Source organism: Metopolophium dirhodum, chromosome 4 (assembly GCF_019925205.1).
Source record: "Metopolophium dirhodum isolate CAU chromosome 4, ASM1992520v1, whole genome shotgun sequence".
NCBI lineage: Eukaryota > Metazoa > Arthropoda > Insecta > Hemiptera > Aphididae > Metopolophium > Metopolophium dirhodum.
Genome location: NC_083563.1, coordinates 10,900,491 through 10,923,275, shown reverse-complemented (window position 1 = coordinate 10,923,275; position 22,785 = coordinate 10,900,491). Strand labels below are relative to the sequence as shown.

The window sequence follows — 22,785 nt, the reverse complement described above, 5'->3', positions numbered from 1 at the left end:
TCTGCTGGATTGTCGGCATCACGTCGTTGAAGCAATCTTTCCGTCATACCGTCTATTGTTTCATTGTCTACGGCGGACCCGGCGTAGAGTATATTGTACATATCCATCATTATCTATCTATATACTCGTCGTGTTGCGAATAAATATTATTTTACCGCATGTTCGTCCGAAAATATATTCGTGAGACGATCGATCGATCAGAATTCGCGATTTATATTCCCCACAATGTTACATATATCGTACGCGTATTATATAGAATCGGCTGTCGTGGTGGACGTGTATGGAGGGCCGGGTTAACCATACAGAGGCAGCATACAAGGTATGCACTACATAATTATAACTAAAGTTACACACTAACCTACAGAATAATATAGTAAAAAATAATGAACAAATACAATCATTAGGTATTGAGTATTTGAGTCTTATTTTATCACTTTTTACTGATGACATTTTTTCCAATAAGATTGTCTTGACGATTTGGGTACTTGACCGCTATAAATATCCAAGTGCTCGTAATAATATAGTGCCTTTGAATGGTTTAATCCGGTCCTGCAAGGGGCGTAATTGGGATTGTAAAATCGAAGTTTTTATAAAGAAAAAATGTATACATACAGACTGGTGCTGTGACGAAGGATATAATGTGAATACTGGAGCACTGGAGGAGCTGGATTGTTATATTATATATAAGTGCACATGTCGCCGTACAGCAGGGAACACCACACGGCCGTCGTCACTCCCGTTTCGGTGGTGTCGCCGGTGATCGAAGAGTTTGGCGGCAACAAGAAAGATGACGCCGCCGCCGCCGGTGGACTGCCGGCTTACCACCGTAAGTACTCAGAGTCCGGAAAACCCGCCGCCGGATATACCAATGGGTTCTCGTTGCTCCGCCGACTGTTGCGTTGGTGGCTCGCCCGATTCGGCCAAAAGCCGCTGGTTAAAAAAGGTATGTCGATTTCGTATATTATAATATAGTATGTATATATCGTGTAATTAGGATGGTCATTATATTTATACAGATTTTTTTTTTTTAATTGAGTTTGATTGATGTCATCTCATTCCTTGAGATTTGTTTTCAATTATAGTTTTCCTTTGATTTTACTAACCCGTTCATGCCCCCCAAAATTTCTTGGAATATAGCAAAAAGGGTTGTTATTCGTGTATATTTATTTATTTTATATTGCTTGTATTTTGATAAATATTTAATATTCAATAAAATTAGGAAGTACCTACCTATCATAAAAGTTATAGTAAGTCGACGATTATTAAAAAAAAATAGTTTTTCCGGTAAATTAACCACTTCTATATATATAAAAAAAAAAAAAAATAATAATATATAAATCCTTATTATTCTAGAATAATGAAAAATAAACAATTTATTTGTGTAATTTAAAAATATTTAATATACTACAATATTATTTGGGATAAAATATCATATTATCCAATTATTATTACATTAATGTGTTAATTAATATTATGTACATTATAAAAAACGTTCATTAAACTCAATTCCTAATTAAATACTATAAAAAGAATGCATAGGTATCATATAGTAAATTTACTGGATGATTCTATTTTATAATAAACCTAACAATATCTTAGAAAATACAATTTGTTTTTAAACGTTAAAAACATACTATTTTATATTATTCGTTGATTATCAGTATAAGTATACATACAAATTGAAAATTATTTGTATTATGTAAAATGTTGCCTGGTTCACGACGAAATTATCACTACCTATATATAAGTATGTATATTCTTCAATTTGTAATTGTTTTAATTTTCGGTTTATCGGATTGTATTGTACGGATAATATAATAATATGTTTGTATATTATGGGATGATGGTCATACACGTGTATGTAAATTAGCGCATACCTACTGCACGTGGTGACTTTTAAGTCGTCTGACCAGATTTTTACTTAATCATGTGCACATTAGTCACTTTGACGTATATGTTCTATAAAAAAAAAATGTATGAATCTGTGCATATATAACATAATGACTATACGAGTACTCGCTGATAGCGAGGCGTATTATATTTTGTTGCGTGGTAATTATCAATCACCGCAATATGATTTCAATGTCGCCTGTGTACAATACTATTAATGGTTTCAAATTTAACCTTTTTTTTCTTTTTTTTTTCGAGTACCTATCGTTAAATTTTATCACCAACCGTGTATAATTGCATTTTTTTTATCACCAACAGATGTTTTTCCTCATTTATCCACAACTGCAATCGAAATTAATCATAGGGGTGCTTATTTGTATGATCTACTCGTAAATATATTGACTTGGATCGTGAACATTAGAAGAATGCTTTCTTTTTACGCATAAAAACGTATAGCCAAGACGAAATATAGATAAAACAATATCCTGCGTCGACGCTATATATACTATATCTATGATATTACTGTAATATTTTTATGAGGTGTGTGTGTGCGCACGTGTGTGTGTATGTACTGTGTTTATTTTTCCTGCCTAATCCAAGGCTGTAATAACCATTGTTTTTTTTTGTATTTTGTGTATTCATTTTTTGATTATGATTCAATTTTACAAAGAATATAATTAAAACAAAACTATATACATATAGGTATATTGTATATTATCTGCAGTGGGTCTAAAGTCTAATATAGGTAGTATAGGCAATATAATTATAATTAAAAGTACATACTATTTTTTGTTTAAGCCATGATGATTTAGACGCGTACACATTTTAAGAATGTTATTAGGTATAGCTAAATTCATTTTCGAAAGCAACTCACGAAAATGATTTTGATTTTTTTTTATTCTCATGGATCTTTAGAGAATACAAGAAACAAATTTATTTGTTTCAGTAACTACATACTTAGATTATCATTTTAAAGCTTGCAACTTTTTCGACTCTTAAATGTGTATACACTTGTATGTGTCACTTAATGATTATAGTGAAAATATAATTAAAATGTGTTAATTATTTTTTTATTGGTATATTTTTTATAAAATGCATTGATTTTTTTTTCAATTCTTTAACATAGGTAATTTTTATAAAATTATTCTGTTAGTTTACACACAACTACACAAGCATAGTGTTGTACATAGTGTAGGTACACTATTAACATATTTATACATATTAATAGTTAACTAATCTCAGAAGTGTTTGTTTGTTTAATAGTTGCAATATTTCGCTATTTATAGTAATTATACCATATTTAGCCGACATAATATAAGTATTTAATGCCACCACTTGAATTTATTTATATATTTTGAGATCATCTGTTAAATTTCATCGATAAATACGATATAAACGTTTTACGAAGTACTTTGCTGTTTTAATTTATTTTACCAATTGCATAATGTAAAATACCATTATGTCTTATTGATCAAGTACCTAATAAAATAATTGTTTAACAACTGTTAAATAGCAGAAGTAAGTGTTTTATGCCAAATCAAAGGTTAACATAACGGTTAATAAATTTGTTTAGTACAATGACCGACACTCGAGTACATCAGCTAGAATAAACCATGACTTTAAATGACATAACCTCCATTTAGAAAGTTACTAATGTAGGTCAATTAGGAGATAGGACCAATTAAATAAAAATAAAAAATTTAGTAAGTTATTAAATTATAAATCTCATCTGTAATATTAATAACAACATTAAAATCGTTTTAGTTGTGTTTATTTTAGTTCTATCGGTTTTGTGAACATATATGTATATGTTTGTGTTTAATCGACTCCACTTTGTTTATATATTTAACAAGTTTAGAATATGTATTTTTGTCATTAATCGTGTGCTTCGAAAAAACGCGAAAAATATACTTATAAAATATATACTTAGGTACTCTTAAGTGAAATTACTTGTAGTGTAAAATACATTTATTACTTTCATGTAATAATGTTCGGTAGCAGAAGCATATCGGTTTTACGATGGAATGGATTTTTTTTGTTCCGCTAATGCTTTTCATATAGAGTAAAGTGTGAAGACCGCCACTGTAACTATTATATTATCCTTCTGAATGTTACGCGTTGAAATAACGGCTGCTGCATAGGTAATATAGTACCATAATATAATGGCGCTGCTTTTTAATTATTTGTCTTATAGCTTAAAACGTCACGCTACACGAATATTCTGACCACCATAATAATTATAGACTAGCGGATATTATGCTTAAAGCAGTTATTCGCGGTATGAAACTTATCTACCACTAGGACTGTAACCAGCCAATACTGTACTACAGCAGTTCATCATCTGCAGCAGTTATCATCGATTTACTGTTACGTTTTTAAATGTCGGTTAATCGCTATCGACTGTGGCTTATAAAAATCAGCTGTCATTGCAGAAAACGTTGATATTAAATATGTGGATCACTCTCATGTGTATAAACACAAAATTCTTTGAAAATGTACCTACCTAAGTTCTATACTCCTGTCATCAATAAGCAGTGAAGTGTACGTTGTAGATTGCTTATTAGTTATTAGTTATTATAGTAACTATCAGCTTGCATTACATAATTATGCATAGGTACCTAACACGTGCTCGCGGTTCTATCAAATGAAAATATTGGATTAACGTAAATATGTACTTAAGTATTTTATTATAATTTAATAATACAGTTCTATGCATAAAATCTTATAATCACTAGGTATTGAGTCCTATTGATTATTTTTCGCAGATGATTTTCAAACGAAGTCAATCAATTAAAAAAAAAAAGATTATTATTAATCACATTTCATTTGTACGTGTCGTTAAAGTTTCTAATGAAAAATGTGACTTTTTGTGTCAAACATTTTGATGAATTCTGTAGAAGATTATCATGGGTGTTTCCGATGACTCACTGAAATCAATAGTTTAAATTGACTATAACACTGCACCTATAACACATATAATATATTATGTTTAAATTACAAATACACAAATAGTGGCCTATATAAGTACTCTACGTTAAAAATGTATTTGATTTTAGATTCTGAGCGGAGCGATGAATGTATTGATTTTACAATGATGTGTTTTTTTTGTGTCTGTCATCACCTTTTAGGACAGTAAAAATGCTTAGATTTTCTTCAACAGTATCTTTTCTAGTTTTCTGATAGGAAAATTAATCTAGTCAATACTTTGGGGGATCAAAATTATTTCTTAGTTTTGTGAATGTTTTGTACTTTATCATTCATCCTATAATAACTCTACATATATATTAAAGGCTGCAGGTTAGGCATATACATTTACTGTCATATTGTCGTGCTTAATTATATGTTAAAATGGGGAAATAGTAGCTTATTCAGTTACCTTCAAATACATGGGTAAGAAATTAATTTTCGAATGACATAATTCATTATCTATTATCTTTTAATCAATTTAAATCAGTTACCTATGAGCTATAGTAAACGGTTCTTCGATTAAGGAAAAGTATTGAGATTAGACTGTGATGCATATCAAATATGGTACAATACAATATAGTGGTTTAACCTTTATACTTTTCAGCGCTCACTGTGAGTAAATATAGTGTGTTTGTTGTGAATATTATATTATTGACGTCAATCGTGTGTTGCGTTAATTTTTTTTTTTGTTATTGCTCAGTATATGTATTGTGTTGTATTATGTGGTCATTGGCTTGTAAACAACGTTGGCAGAGAAAAACAGTTGTTCATTTCCCGTTGGAGATATTAAATTTGGAGCAGCAGAAAATACGCCTATAGTTATTATGCAAGATATAAAAGTAATGAGTAATGCTTCGACAAACTAAACATAACGGATATCATCGTTTTTTTTTTCGGGAGACTCAAAATAAACTTAAATTTGTACATTTTAGTTTTATCAATAAGAAGGAACGATACATTTCATAATGGTAATATAGTGGTTGATAATAAACAATAATAGTCCTATAAATTAAATTTGTCCTGTATAATAGGTACTACTATTTATAAATATATTCCCTAGATGTACCTAATATAATGTATTTTAGGTAACACAGTTGTAAGTGCATTCAATTCTAAGGTGATTATAATTTTTATATTATTCAGAAATGAAAAAAAAACTATAATTATGACGAGGAAATGTATCTTAATAAGTTATTTTTATTAACTGTAGGCCATTCGATTTTTTTACTCATGAATAAATTGTATTTTTAATTTTTTTTCAATTTGATAAGGTAGCTAAATTCACACAAGTTAAATAAGTGCGTTGCAAATAATAAAATAAAAAACATGTTTATTCTATCGTATATTTGTTACAAACACTAGCCTATAACTGGTATACCTATAGGTATTCTGTACGTTATACGCCAGAATGTTATTTTGGCATGTTTTTTATTTTTTGTAATATTTATTTATAATTCTTTTCGAGCAATGTTACTTCTGCAAATACGTATCCCGACACGGCGTGTCTCCAGTTTTCACACTAAATCATTCATATTACATAATTGACCAGCCTTGTCGTATAGTTAATCTATTTCTTACAGGTTGTCCGAGCAAATGATGCGGTGCTGCAAGTCGACCGATTTTATATTATATTGTTCCGGTTACAAACGTGCGAGTGAGGCATGTGGATTAAATCATATCGTGATACAGTTAGTTATTTGATCTAACGCAAATCTTATTAAGATATTGTATTCAATTTCGAGTTTAGAGTCCGTGGCAATATAGTGATGATTATAATAAAAAGGGAAAATGGCTTTTCTTCGAGCGAATTGCTTTGTATTGGACCGCTGCACTATCTAACCAGCCGTACATTGTATGTGCATTTCGTTTGTTCGGCACCGAATACTACACGATTTGTTCAAATGATTTCGGGTGTATACGTATACAAAAACAATGGGTACAATGGACGACATGTATATTATATGTGCATGCGTGTAAATATAGTGTCGCCGCGAAACTTTTCCACTAGACAGTCGGTATATAGAGAAACAGAACAAAAAAAAAAAAAATCATATACGAACATAATAATAATTAGAATACGCGAGAGGAGATAAATATGTGTGGTCGAGAGGGAGACGATACCTCGCAGGTACCTATATGTTTATGGACGAGTTGATCTTTTATCATTACGAAATCGCAACGAGAAACGAGCAGAGAAACGTCGCGTATTCGATACATTATATAGTAATGCGTTCGTATTATAATAATACCTATCTATTATTATGTATAAAAGGTATAGGTACTATAGTTTATACTATAGGTATATACGTGTATTACGATCATGTTTGCTCTATTATGTCCGTTTCGATTAAACAGCATATTGCGACGAGGTGCGTGTAAGTATAATAATAATATTATAGCATGTATAGGCAGTAAAAGAAGCTGCGTGCGGTTGAATGGCCATCAGCTGTCGTCCGTACACATTATACATAATACTATATGCGTATCACAACTCCAACAGAAACGTGTTCGCGACTAACGAATATAGTATCAGTAATATTTCCGCCGAATCTGTTGTATAGGGTATCGTGTGTATGTGTGATTGTTTGGATGCTGCGCAACGAGCCTGTATAAGTATTATATTGCACACCCCAGGTAGGCCTTAGACATAATAAATATAGAATAACGTATAGGATATCCGTATACCTACCTATATATACCGATTGCATATAACGAACAGTACAGTTCCGAAGTTTGGATATTTGCCTCCTCCTCCTCTGTTATAATTATCTACCGGTTTATAAGAATAAATATATTATTACAATAGCAATTATTGAGAAACTCGCTAAAACAAGGGCCCATTGCCAAATTTCATTTTTTTTTTGGTGTAGACAAAGACAACTTATTTGTAGAAAACAAAAAATATTTTTTTACTAATACTTTTTGCTATTTTAAGATGAGCCCAAATCATTAATTATAAAATAACATTTGTACATTAGAAACAGTATTAAATGACAGTATTATTGTATTTTTAAAAAGTGGAATTTGGTCCTTGCAGTTCTTATAAGATTGTGTCCCACTTTAACCACTGCATATTGGGCACCTATATAGGTATTTAGAATTCCAGATTAACCGTATAGCTTGTGTGTTGCTAGGGGAATATTTCTTCAATTCAAACAAAATGTATTTCACCGTACCGGACCATTCTCAGTTTTCTAAATGTCATACTGCTGCATGTGTTTCTCCCATAATGGTTTTTGCTAATAACGCGGTTTTTTTTTACGTTTCTTCTACCTTTTTTTTCCGATTCAACCGATGCCTATACATCAGGCACGTTCTATATGCTGCACTTCTATAATATGTACGTCGTCGCAGATGACCATGTGAATTGCTGACCTTGATGAACTGTATGGACATATTTTTTTTTACCATAGCAATGAGTTAACCGCACATAGACGCTCGTACGATGTGTGTAACGACTTATTTAAATGCCAGTATATAATATTAAACGTGCGTATATTGTTTGCATTTTTTCACCCCGCCCTTAGATAAGGGAAACTGCAGCAGTGTATTACAAACCACTGTGTGTCATGGAAATAAAAATAAAACCATCACCCCGAGACGCAAGAACAACTCATGGTCGTTAATATTGTGAGATATATAAGTACTTACTGTTTATTTATTCGATTTAAGTGCGTTTATTTGTTCCCGGAGCTTATATATATATATATTATTACATTCATATATAGAAATGGGTGCGCATGCGATTATAAGTATATTATTGTATTGTTGAGGGCCGTTGAAAAAAATAAAATTGCAGTCGTCGTTGTTTTTTTCTAATGTCGCTTCGGCGTGATTGCGTATATATTTTCTTTTACGTGAGCATATACGTGTATATCATAGGCGGTATAATTTTTTTTCAGTTTTTAAAAAATTAAGGATTATACGTTTATATTTCTAGAAAAAAAGTTGTTTACTTTAATAGAAATGGTTATATTTGTAAAATAAAAATGACGAGCTATTAATTTTTTTTGTTTCATTGTAAAGTTCGGTCGTGTGTTACGCTTGGCAAAACAAATTTTGTGCGTAATAGTTTTAACAGTATAGTATTATGTATTCAACGCTACGCTTACTTTTCTGGACAATAAATTAAAACGAATTTTTTTTAATTTAGGAGGTTTTTTCAAGTTGCATTTGTGTTGGTATGCGACGTACAACCAACGCTTTATTATGCGGTTATTTCGTTTCTTTAGTAGCGCAGTGCACAGAACATTTTCTTCAAACCAGGTTTCCCGAGGTGTTTAGATCAATCAAACACCTCTCCGCGTGTTTCACTAAACGCATTAAAAATAGTAACGGTGAAAATTCAATGTCTCGTATATGAAGCCGTATAGTGGCGAACTTTTTTTGGCTCTCTTCCTTATACGCTTGGCGTATTGGTTCGCTATTTTCATTGCGAGCACGTCTTTCTTTAACCGACAAAAATTTCGCATTTACCTACACACACATGCATTGCACATATACTCACACACGTACATGTACAGTCGTTTGGCCTACTTCCAAAATCCTCTAGTACCACATTTTAAGTGACATTATATAGGTACACCTATATATACCTATATAGATACCTACTCTATATAACAATGGCGTGTGTTAACTGCTTTATTCAACAATTACGATTCGAAGCAAAAACATAATAATAAATAATAAACAAAATACAGCTTAACGGCCTTTTAATTATTTATTTTTCAGTGAAGGTCGAGAACTCTGGACGACATGAATGGAATAGTGCAAATGCATTAGCGATGATCGCCACTACCATTTTGTTTGTCTATACCTTAGAATATGCGCGTAGGTATATGCATAGAATAGTCCGTTTTTTTTCTTACTGATGGATTAAAATAATCCCATTTCAATTTCATTATATTGTTGTTTTTATTTTGTCTCGCTGTGGCAAGACATTTGGAGGTCGTCGTGTACCGTGTACGACGCGCGTCGAACATAATATAAAATAATATATTATTGTAACTCATAATATATACAGGGCGCACCCGGAACAAAACGTTTTGGCCTTGACTCCATTCTCCAGACCGATATTGGAGTATGATGGTGTGATGTGTACGCACACGCAGAAAAAGATAGTTGCAAATATAGGTATAATAATGAATAACTAATATAAGTAATAACTAAAAACAAAATACTAAATGCCCGCCGCCGTAAAACACTGACCGATTTTTTTTTTTACTCACTATTTCACGATGAATGGAGACAACTCATTTCGTTCCGGATGCGCTGGCTATTAGCAAATAAGTAATCCTGCACGTTTCCGGTTGACGGATTTTCCCGACAGTAGATGACAAACGTTTTTTCCTTTTTACATTTTTTCTTCTTTTTTATCACAAAATCGAAAAAACCTCGAAGACTTCAGAACTTGTGTCAACTTATTATATTATAACTAGTTGGATTACCATCGGGCTATATTTTATATACATTTCTGAAATTTTTTTTGCTATATTGTTGTTGACGCTATACCGCGAGACCTTCAGAGTGAGCCTATATAGGTGGTGCTTTGTGTACCATTAAATTTACAATTTATACTGTTGATCAATTTGGAGATAAAAAATATCATCCGTGACAAAAGTTCATATATAATTATTTTACCTAAAATATAGTACAAAAAACGACGCATGGTTTTAATAATTATAACAAATTATTGTCGTGTTGATATATTTTCCCCTTAAATAGTCGTTATATTAAAAAGCGCTTAAGAAATACACTCATAATTATTTTAAAATAAGTAATGACACGATTTTATCACACATATGATATATTATTCCGAAAGAAAAATGTAAGAAAACAAATTATTGCAATACTAAATGTAATTAAAAAATATGTAAAATAACTACGTGATTATCTAAATTACGCAATTGATTATGATATATACCTTTGACCTTGATATTAACTATCTATTATATGATAAAATCTCATATTCATATTATTATTATTATTGTTATTATTTTAGTTATTTTTACTCAAATTAGTGCAAATTTATCAGTTTTGTCATTATTGTCATCAATAGTTATACTTTACTCGTCAGTATTAATTATGAAGTATACAGTTTTACTCTGTCTTATAAACTAAACATATGTACATAATGTGTTAGTATATTTTTGCGTGTCATTATAAACCATAATATACAAAATATAAACGACTGTGGTCAATAAAAATTAATTTGGTCTGAAAAAGTGTGTTTTTGATAGGAGTACCGCTTAATTTGGTCGAATGGCAAAATATTCTTTTCCGCTTTTAGGAACTGACCATTGCATTATATACGACCTATTACCTACACAAATACCCGTAATAGAGTTTATAGAAATATATATATATTTTAGATACATCTGTACATCACCATTATACATACGTGCAGCATAAGTCGACAGTTCAACACATTTGTGTTAAACATATATCATGGGTGTACCGTCACCGTGTTGACAATGATTGCGTAGGTAGACGCCACCGATTGTAGCGTATTTGCTTATTAATTTAAATATTGTTAGAAGGTACCTATTGTACACACACACACACAAACACACACAAATACTAATTTATATAATTGTACTGGCACATTCGGTCGCTGCGATAACAAAATATGTAGTACCTATATGCTTATGGTCGTCTCGACGATGTCACTGTCATTATGTACGTACCTATAAACTTTTTATAAAAAGCCGTTAGACGGAAATTATTTTTAGAATGCGATCGACTGTGCACGCGTTTATTACGAGTATACTTTATATATTATACTTACCCAGCTATATAAAGTCATATATAACGCGTAATTCGCTGCGTTTCGTCGTTTGTAAAAAAGCGTTTAAAAAACAATCAGTGTTTGTAATAAAAGTTGCAAACGATGCGATATCGTATTTAAAAAAAATAATAATAAATGCACAAACCGTTGGCATAGTATATATTTTTTTAAAGAATTTGATCCTTGGGGTCTGCAGAGGTTGGAATCGTCATCAATATATAGTTTGTCATCAGAAAAAATAATGGACAGTGCACCGTAGTTGCGCACAAAATATACACCGGACTTCAATGTTTTTTTCTAGCAAAAAATTAATTTAATATTAGTAATTTATTTTCTGTTTGTATTATTCGTGTAAATATTATACATGTAGTTTTTTTTATATAAAGTGTGCTCATGTATAGCAGTGTAGATAGCTGTGGTATTGTCTATAGGTCGCTGATGATGGTTTGTGTTGGTTGACGTTTGGAACATAATCATATCCTCACTCGTCCGCTCATAATATTATCATCGTAGCTGCACTAAGTATACATGCTAGTTTACCTATAGTATATTGGAACGTTGTGCGAACTAAGATTGAATAAAAAAAGTAAATACAACATAATATTATACGCGTGAGAATAATATAAATTATTACTTACTGAATTTCGATATCACAGTTTTTGTGTGTATATATTATGATTTTACTCGTGTAATATATAATGATGATGTGAATTATAATATTTAAGAACGTACATATTATTTCAATAATATGCGTTCTATGTGGTTTTATTATTTGAATCATTACGTTTGCGCATTATTGTTGTTTTTTTTTAGACACAACGTTTCGAAAAAACGGCAAATTATTACTCCTCGTTGTGCAATAATATATCCCGTTTCCAATTAGTAAATTAATCATATTTAAATGTATTTAATCGGTTTTGGGTTACTCATATGTTGTCGGCGTGTGGATGAACTCTGCAGTGCGAAAGCATTTGCAAGAAAGAACAAAATGATCAAACTATCATATATTTTATGTACCGAGAACTTTTAACATCGCTTCCTTTTATTCGATTTATATCTATAGTATTATAATACAATACGTATGTGCATTCGATTAATTATTTTCTGATACATTTCATTACAACGTTTTAATTTAATTTCGCGTTTTTCTTTATTCGTTCGGGTGGGCCATTTTTTCTTTCTCGTTATCGCTACAACAGACGCGCGAAACCGTTCTCGATTTATTGTGTCTAGCGCGTTTTGATTTCAGTAAGATTCATTGTTCGACATACATACATGGGTATGAGCACGACGAAATGAAACCCGCGGGTCCTCTTAAACAACCCGTCTGAATAAAGGATAAGAAAAAAAAAACAAAAAAAGAGAGCGTAAAAGAATGATCATCTATAAAGTTTCCGACTCAGCCTGCTATTAAAAATTCAGTAGTGCTAAGACTCTTCAAAATCTTGTGTAATTCATTCTGAAACAAAAACACACGACGATGTAAAATTCTAGCTAATTATGGTCCTTAGACATATTTGCGTGCAAGCCCATAGTTCAATTCTTAAGTTGAAAAAAATGTCTTTGAAGTCTCGTTTTTTTTATGCTGTAACTGTTTTACACGACTGTATTTTATATAGTACCTAGTGGTTTGTTGAAATATAATTATCTTGTAGTACCTATATAGTATAATATAGGTGGTACCTATATCGTGCACTTATTATCGTATTATGCAGTTTTCCGAATAGTTCTATGAAAAATTATTGAAGTATGATAAGTTTCTTGTCTCTGACTATTTCGATGAAGTCAAAGTCATATTATCAATACACAATGACTGTAGACTAAATTATAATCCTATTTAAATCTATTTTTTGAATGGTACGCAAAATGGTGAATTAAATTAAACATAATAAATCTGTTCATTCGACCTTCGCCATAAGATAGACTTAATATTATCGAAAATAATCTATACCTAAACCGTCTCTTGACAGTCGACATTGTTAAATATTTAGGTTCCTATCAACCTCGATAAAATATTAACTTGTCTAAGTCATATTAAGACAAAATGGTTATATTCTCAACGCTCGTTCACGCTCACTAAAAATCTTACTGTCAAAGATCAAATTTTATCACTTTAAAAACTAAACTATACTAATATATAAAATGTTCCTAAAGCCAATATGGATATAAATATGTAGTAGATTAAACTTTTGGGATCAGCTAAAAAATAACATTTAAACAAAATTCAAAGATTCTAAAAGATCACATTTTACAAGATTATACTAATGCTCCACCCTTTGTCTCTAACCTGACCCTTCACAAAGATTTTGGCATAAAGACAATTGAGAAAGAAGCAGCAGTCTTTTATACACCATTCTTCATTAGATTAGAAAACCACCCAAATCTATTGATAATAATGGCAAGTGTCTTAAATATATAAGTATTGGGTTAGGTTAGCATTTTCTTTTTGTACTTAGTTATAGATTAGGTGTATAGACTGTACCTATATTTTCTATTAAAATAATAAAGAAAAGTATATTAGGTTTGTTAATATGTTTTAAAATTGTTTCATATTTCCAAACATAATAATATTTTTTTAAGAATTTATAATCATGTAATTGTAAGTATTCAGCAGACTTATACGTCACATAACGTTAAGATACTTACCTACTATTAAGTTCTTGTGAAATTCACTAAATCGCACTATTTAGATTTATTATACTATAGGTTAGGTACTATATAGATTCTTAAATTAAAAATATTGTGATTTGAAGGGCACGTAATACATTAAATCTTTAGTTCTGCCATTGAATTAAATTTCAGTATTACTTAATGGTTTGGTTATATTGTCGTTGTCAGATAAATAAGTTTCAAGCATGTCTTAGAAAGAGAAACTATAGATATTCGCTCAATAATAATAAAACAAGAAATTGGTTCCGGGCGATTCAATATATAATTCACGGTTTTACTACAGTAGGCATGTAAAAACATCATAATATAATATAATAGCTTACATATTATTTTCTATTAATTATAATCGTTTGATAGGGAAGACAAGTTGAAGTGTACATAATAATTGTGTAAAAAGAAACTTTTGTTTTAAAACTGTTTACATATTATTATATTCTTTATAAAATTGTCTTAGATTGTTATTGTTTGGTAGTACAAATTTACAATTATATAGTTATATGTATTTTACGTTCAGTTATGATAATGTAAATTCTATCGATCTCTTTGATATGCATATGAATCATATCAGAATAACTTTATTCCAAAGCTTTACATGATATCCATCTAAATGTATACATAAAAAATCGAGCATGAATTGAATTGGACAAAGTAAATTTCAAAATTTGTAGTTGCCTCAAAGCCGTATAGCTAAACTAATTTATCATGTTGTCTTGTACTAGAAAATAAGAAATTCAATCAAAACTTGAATGTATAATTTTTAAAAAAATTATGCGCTCATATTGAGTTCTAAGTAGTTTAATAATCTTTTATTTTAATCCTGCTATTTGTATTTAATACAATTTTCAAATTAATACCCTAAGGCTAAACTTAATAATATAAGTTTATCATAATACCATAATATGTTCTTTTAGTCTATTTAAAAAAAAAAAAACATAAAAATAGATATAAAAACGAAGGTTTAATGTTAGAAAATATTTAATATATAGGTGCCGGTACACTTTCATACGGTAAATAGAGTTTAGTTTATTATTGTTTTTCGAGTGGAATGATTGTTCTAAGCGAGATTATCAAATATTAATTTAGTCTTTGTATATCTTGTACGGAATTTGCATTTATAATAATTTCTGTGAATAAAACTGCTATTTCTCGAATTATAAAATATATTATATTGTTATATCATCATTAAAGTTGTTAAATAATTAAAATAACAGTGACCATATTTATCTTAGATAAAAACTGTTTATTAATCATGTTATTTTTCTTAAAAGAACACTTCTGCGTTAAAAATGTTCACTTTAGAGGTAATATTAAATTCGAGAGTACAATAGTTAAATATAGCCTTTTACCTACTTATATACTTCGATTATTTTCAGAAGTCCATATCCATATTATGCTAAATATGGTTTTATGGCTTTTATAGTACATATATATGTTGAGTGCTAATACTAAAAAGTAGAACAATTCATGTTCTGTGCTAAGTACGAATAGTACCGATGTTATACGATACATATTATATATTATACGCGTGCAGCATAGACCATCATAGTCATTCTCTGAGAAACAATAATGACAAAAATCATTTACTAAGTTTTTTCTTTCAATGTTTCTTACTCGATTTCATAAATGTATGTTTAATTTTTTTCTCGATTTCATTTTTTCGTTCTAGTCGTTAGCTCTCATTTTTTTTTTTAAATAATCCAACTGATCTACTGCAATTCTTTTTGTTTGGCGAGTAATTTAATGTTAGATTAAATAGATAATGAAAGAAATTATGTCTGTAGATTAAAATTGAATAGTAGATCGTATTATGTTGATATACGACATACGTCTTATATAAAATTTATGGAAGTTTTTCAAAAGTATTTTATATTTTATATTCATATCAAATTATATTATTCTGTAGGATAATGTATTATATTATATGATATTTACGACAATACACGATATATGCACAATGATTGAAGCAGAGAATAGTTCAAAAAGCTGGACTGAGTACAAGGACCGTTGCTATGCGCACTTGTCTCGATGTGAGATAGAGTTTTATTATTAATTATTATTATGTACATTCAAAAGCAGTGATAAATCATCGCATTCGAAAAACGATTCTGAGCGGAGCTCTGTTTACTATAATGTTCATAAGACGTTTTTAACATTTTAAGTGCCCATTATTTTCTGAATTACGACAAATAATAATACCCATATCGATTTTGTTGAAACTGGACTGGCTGACTTACTTTTTATACCTAGTCTTATTTCGCAGTTTCTACAGAGCCACTACACGAGCTTATAGAGCTGTTTTATACACTACTTAAAAAATGGTAAACAGTAAAAAAATTTCAGTTATTGTCAAAGTAAATTAAAATTGTTTTCTTCACTCAGAATCTAAACCTTAAAATATTTATACCCTTATTATAAAATATTAAAATTTATAAATTGTTGTCTAATTAATGTCCATGTGATGTTTAACATTAATCACCTTCACATATTTGTTAACAATAAATAATTTGGGTATTCAAATATCAAATACAATTTATAAACTTCAAATATGTTTTTATTTCAACAGTAAAATTTTTCCCTTCTAACGTTGTAATAATACATCGCTCTTGGTAATGTATAACATAGAGCACGCAAAAATAATTTTTAAATCATATTTTAATAAATCAAAGTAGACGTATTTCTAGAGCTACTATTTTTTTTCGACAAATTTTGTATTTGTGTGAATGTGCTTTTGTAACTTAACTCAACTTAAAGAATTATTTTTTTGTTTTTGTTAACTTAACATAATTTTAAACTTATTAATTTTTTAATAACCAGTAGGTACATTTTGAATTGAGTTCTAGTTGAGTTTATTAATGGGTAATATTTATTGATAGGTACATACAATATTATTTTTTTTTTTTTTATTGGAATGTTATTTTTTTTTAGATTTTCACATAAATTAGTCTTTATATTAAAAAAAAATGTTTGTGCCTCGTTACTTAGTCATTTGAGTTGATGCTCCTGATAATTTTGTCTCCTGAATGTCCAGTAGGTTAAATCACGTGCAAAATAAATTAACTTAACCTTAGTTCTTTTAAAAAAAATGGAATTTACTATATTGACTTTTAACTCGTTTTTTATTTTTATTTTTGTGAGTTTAAACATTTTTTCATCGAATAATATAGTAATAATACACTATATCGTAATGTAATATGATGGTTGGTTGACTGTTAGTTTTCTAACTAGTCAGTTTTTGTTTGTATTAATAATCCTAGATTTAAATCTTTATGCCGGAGTGATTATGCATAAGAATTAGTTTAATAACCAAATTATTTTTAATTTATTTTGGTAGAAAATCTACGTTTCCATTTTAAACATATACATATAACTTATACTATATATATATATATATATATATATATGTACATATTATGTTTATGTGTAGAAGTGTATAGATCAATCGTGTTATCCAGTTTTTTATTTAGTGAACTGAACTGCTGTTAAATAGGAAATCATGCGGTGGTTCAACCTGTATAATATAATATGTAAGATTTAAAACAAAACAACAAAGCTAATGTATAGCACGCGGTCGAATAATAGCAACCTACATTATATTATATATATATGGTATACTCTTTGGTTAAACGTGTTTCGACGTTTACGACCGCATTGTAGCTCCAACGCACACGCGTATACTACGTATACTGCACAGCCTATAACAATTAAAAACTGTTGCGTAAAAAAAAAAATCTGGTCGATGATTGTGGAAACTGGTCATGTATAGCGTAATAACAAATAATATATTTTTTCTATGTCGTCTTTGTCTTGTAATTTTTTTTAATGTGTGTTTTAAGTCTGAGGTGATAATAATATGCACCTATGCCATAATTAAGGACTAACTATTGTTCCTGTAGTCAAGTCTTAAAATTATATCTATTATATACCTACGTTCTTGAAACTGTCTTTTATTATCATTACTTTTTGAATTTCCATAATTCTAAATAAAAAAATCGTTTTACATATTATGTCAAGTGTTGACCGCTATTATTACCGCTATAGAACAGAAAAACGACATAACACCAGGGTTTTTGTTAAAAATTGTTCGAACTTATGTGGTATTATGTAATGTATCTATATATATTTTTATTTTATCTTATCAATTTATTATACCCATACGCACTATCGGGTTTGGACCGCGAGCATGGATCACCAAGTTAAGCGCGTAAACCATTTTCACCACACACTATCCGTCATTATATTATCTAGATTTTGGACGGCGGTCCGACTCGGCGATCCACGCTCGTGGTCCAAGCCCGATAGTGTACATTATGTGTATACTTTAAGCGTATTGTTAAGATTTGTGTAATAAATGGCGTAAATAAAAGAAATTTATTTAAAAAACGAAAATGTATTTGTACGCGTTAAACGATTACGCTTTATTTGTTGTTTAGTTTTCTGTATTATATAATATAGGTAATATCATGTACAACTATACCTTGGAAATATAAATATATTTAAGTATTTGTATATATTTATATTTGGATATTATTACTATTTCGAACTAAAATTTCAAGTATTAATTTCAGTAAGTATATATCGATAATATTGTAGACCTATAATGTATATTATGACACATCTAATCCATTCTAATTTCGTCCGCTAAATTGCTCGTTTTGCGTAAGGTTTTCTCTGTAGAAGCCTCAAGGAAAAATTGTGTTTAAGCAATAAGTATTAAAAAAAAAAAAAAGATACATTTGGTCACGCTTAACCGGTTAACATCATCCTGCAACACATTTATTAGAGTACCGCGGGTTATAGCACTCGTATAATAATATAAATGAGCCGTTGTCGACCAATCGATATATATGGCATTGATAGACAGTGTAATTCGATTAGATAGTATATAATACTGTCATGATGTAACGCGTATATTATACTCACATTTTTAGACTTAAAAATCACCTGCTTATCTGTATTTCCAAACAGTTACGCAACGTGAAACGATGCAGCAGCAGTGAAGTCGTTGTAAAATAAATAAATTACTACCTGTGCATATAAGTTATCATAATGCGTGTGGCATGTACGGGCGTCACTATAAAGTGAGTCACGATCGGTTTTATTTTGGCGGGAAACATTATTATATTGTGTGATACCGAAGAGAATGAAACTATCATTTCCGCAGCGTCGCAACGTGAATTTGTAAACGAATTAGGTATAGGTACGAGACACAACGAAAATTAAAATTTTTGCGCATCAAGTGTCACGTGTGACTTCAAGTTACGATTAAAGTTTAAACTGCAGAGGGAATGTGCGTTCTCGGATTTGAATAAACTTTCCCACTATATACCTTTACAGTTTCGAATGTGTCTGACATTTTTAATATACTCGACAACTCGTTGTAGTCACTAATAATAATCTGTCCCGTCGCCGCGGCCGTATCCGGACCCGTGTACAATGCACTTGCGTATACACACAGTATATAATATATATAAGCCATTTTATAATATAAATTTATATTTCGACGATTTCATCAGTATATTACAGAGAAACGAAACCCTGGCGCAAGTGTGATCATAAGTGTGTATATAGTATATAATATTATACTGTGTATCTTCTACCCACTTAAAATATATACTTGAAAATTTAATTGGAAAACATCATCAGTGCGCTTTGTCTCGGTGAAAATAATAAATATACAAACAATTTATATAGGTAGTCACGGTAATAACATGAAATCGGATATTTTTTCAACGATGAATGATGACAATCGCGAATAGATGCAGCCAATTACTTACAATTCGTACGCTTACATACTATACATTATATATGATACACAACGTACCACCTACACAATATAATATATTAATCGCGTAAATAGATACACTCCGTATTATTTTTCGATCGCCCCGATCCACTTACATGGCTACATTGATTTTATATGTCAATTGTGGTGCTTTTGAAAAATTTGTTATCATATAGTTAAAAATATTTATGTGACTACATTTTAATAAAAAATTTTTCATTTTTATTTTTCATCTTAGTGGCTTTAAAACCTCCATTTTTTTTTATAATTTACAATATCTATTCAATATTTTTATTTTCACAAACAGAAGCAGAATACTTTTCACAACTTTTCATTAACCTCTTACGTATTTTTAATGTTTAATCCGCAGCTCATCTAAATTTTATATGATTATTAATAAAAAAAATCTATTTATTCAATATCATCATACATAACTGTTTCATAAAACTCTTTCTATTCTGAATATAAAAATTAGTAAAATATATAATTTTAAAAAAAGATAAGGGATTATAAAAAAAATTAAAACACCAAAATCACCACTATACGATAAAAAAAAATAGTAACATAGAATTTAAAAAGCACAACAATTAACTGATAATAAGTGTAAATGGATCACTGTATATACACAATACGGACTCGACCTACGCCTGCAGTACTATACACAGTCATCATTTTTTCTTTCTTTCATATATAACCACCACGCACATGCACACACAAACGACACACAATATGTAACCTAACGGTATGTACCTAATTATATGTGCTATATATACCTACGCCTGTTGAAAAACTAAAAAATTCTTTATAATATATGAAATACAACGGATTATACACACACACACACACACACACACACCCGAGTGAGTATATTATAGCGCGAGTGAGTTCTCGATGTAGATACATTTTTCAGACGAGGGATGAAATTATCGCAATAGATATGATATGCAATTATTGAAATAAGTATAATATATATTATATATATATATATATATTATCCTCGTAACAATAATAAGTTGCCCTATAATTTTAAACCCCCATCCCCCCAACACCACCTTACCATAACTGTTTAGGCGATACGCCGAATGCTGCGTGATGTACTCTTGTTATATTATATAAACATATATATATATAATAGGTATGTATTATAGGAACATTATATATATATATACATATATCGTATGCTAATGAATTGCATAAACTCGTTCGGCGGAAGTGTATATCATCATCCGCACTATCATATTTAGGTATTATAGTATAATAATAATATGGTATACAATGATGATGATGATGATAATAATAATAATACATAATAATATTTGTTCTGGTATAGGTATATCGTATATTATGTCGATATTGTTCTCTCCGAAACGCGTAACGTCTTGCGGCCCTCTATATAATATTATAATAGGTATTATAATAGCCTTTTTAGTTTTCAAGATCGTTTCCCGACAACGAGCATCTATTTTTTGTGCAATAACGTCGTGTTTTATATAGCTCCAGAATACAATACGTAATAATATTATAATTTCTAATAATATCATCATGTATCTATAAGTATATTATTATTGTTACGCAATTCTTATAAATGTCGTTAACCGTCCGCCTTGATTGCCGCCCCGTCTGAACTGTAATAACATAATAACTCTTATATTATATATTTATATATAACACGATCCTATTATATATTATATATCCACGTTTTTAGACGGCTGTATATTATATTAAATTGTATAATATGAACTTTTGATCTTTCGCTATCCCGCCGAAATTTGGTTGAAAACGAAAACGCGTTGACTTATATAATATAGCACTGAAAATACGATAATATGAGGGGGTCAAACCTATATACTCATATATAACATGATCTGTACCTTGTACCTATAGTAACTTATATTATTAAGCTAACTGTCGTTGTTCCGTGGACGGTGCACCTACAATCTACACTGAACTGAAGTCTGTCGATTAAATCTAACGAAAGGCACGAATTTTGTTGATGTTCTTATAATATTATATGTACCTGTATTATATTTTGTGCGTTTCGTTGTGCAGTTCGCAGCGATTGCGAGACATAAGTATCGGTTAATGGCTTAAATGTGTACACCCGTTTATTTTGTTTCGTCGATCGCAAACGATTACGATGTTGACACGTTAACGGCAGTTCTGTTGTTGTTTATACATTCAAAACCACGCGATCATTTGCATTCTTAATAATTCATATTATACAGGGTGATTCACCTAGCATGCTCAACGTATATTTCTTCTTCAATAATGCAGTTCCTCAAAATCTGGTTTTAGAATTTTTAAATATACCTAAAGACTGCATATTTTCAAATTCTTGAGAATTTTTGTGCTACTCAAGGAAGTATCCTGTGGATATGCAAATTTATGTTTTTCAAATAAGAACTCTTTTTTTTACTGTAAATTACTTAGCGGATAATTTTTCTATAAATGATGATGTATCAAAATCAAAATACGAGTAAATATCAAACGAGTAGTTTTAGAGTTATTTAACTCAGTGTACTACTAAGGACAATTATAAACCCAAGATATTGAGTCAGGAAGATTTAGGGGCTATGGTATTTTGAAAATTTTAGTATCAATAAAAATATATTATTTGTAAAAATGGTCCAATTGGTATAATAAATACTAGATTTAAAATTACATATATTTTTAATTTTTTTGCAAACCA

At 29.9% G+C, this 22,785-nt stretch overlaps 1 protein-coding gene across 7 annotated transcripts in view; it reads left to right on the top strand.

The window, feature by feature from the left end:
- LOC132943197 (serine/threonine-protein kinase tricornered) overlaps nucleotides 1-22,785 on the top strand; it is a 141,168-nt gene that overhangs the window by 33,883 nt on the left and 84,500 nt on the right. For 2 of the 7 annotated variants that reach the window (XM_061012064.1, XM_061012063.1), the window contains exon 2: nucleotides 615-943. The exons of the other annotated variants lie outside the window; for them this stretch is intronic. In XM_061012064.1, the coding sequence (XP_060868047.1) occupies nucleotides 694-943 (250 nt within the window). In that variant the 5' untranslated portion in view covers nucleotides 615-693. The remainder of the gene's footprint in view (nucleotides 1-614; nucleotides 944-22,785) is intronic. 7 annotated transcript variants of the gene reach the window in all.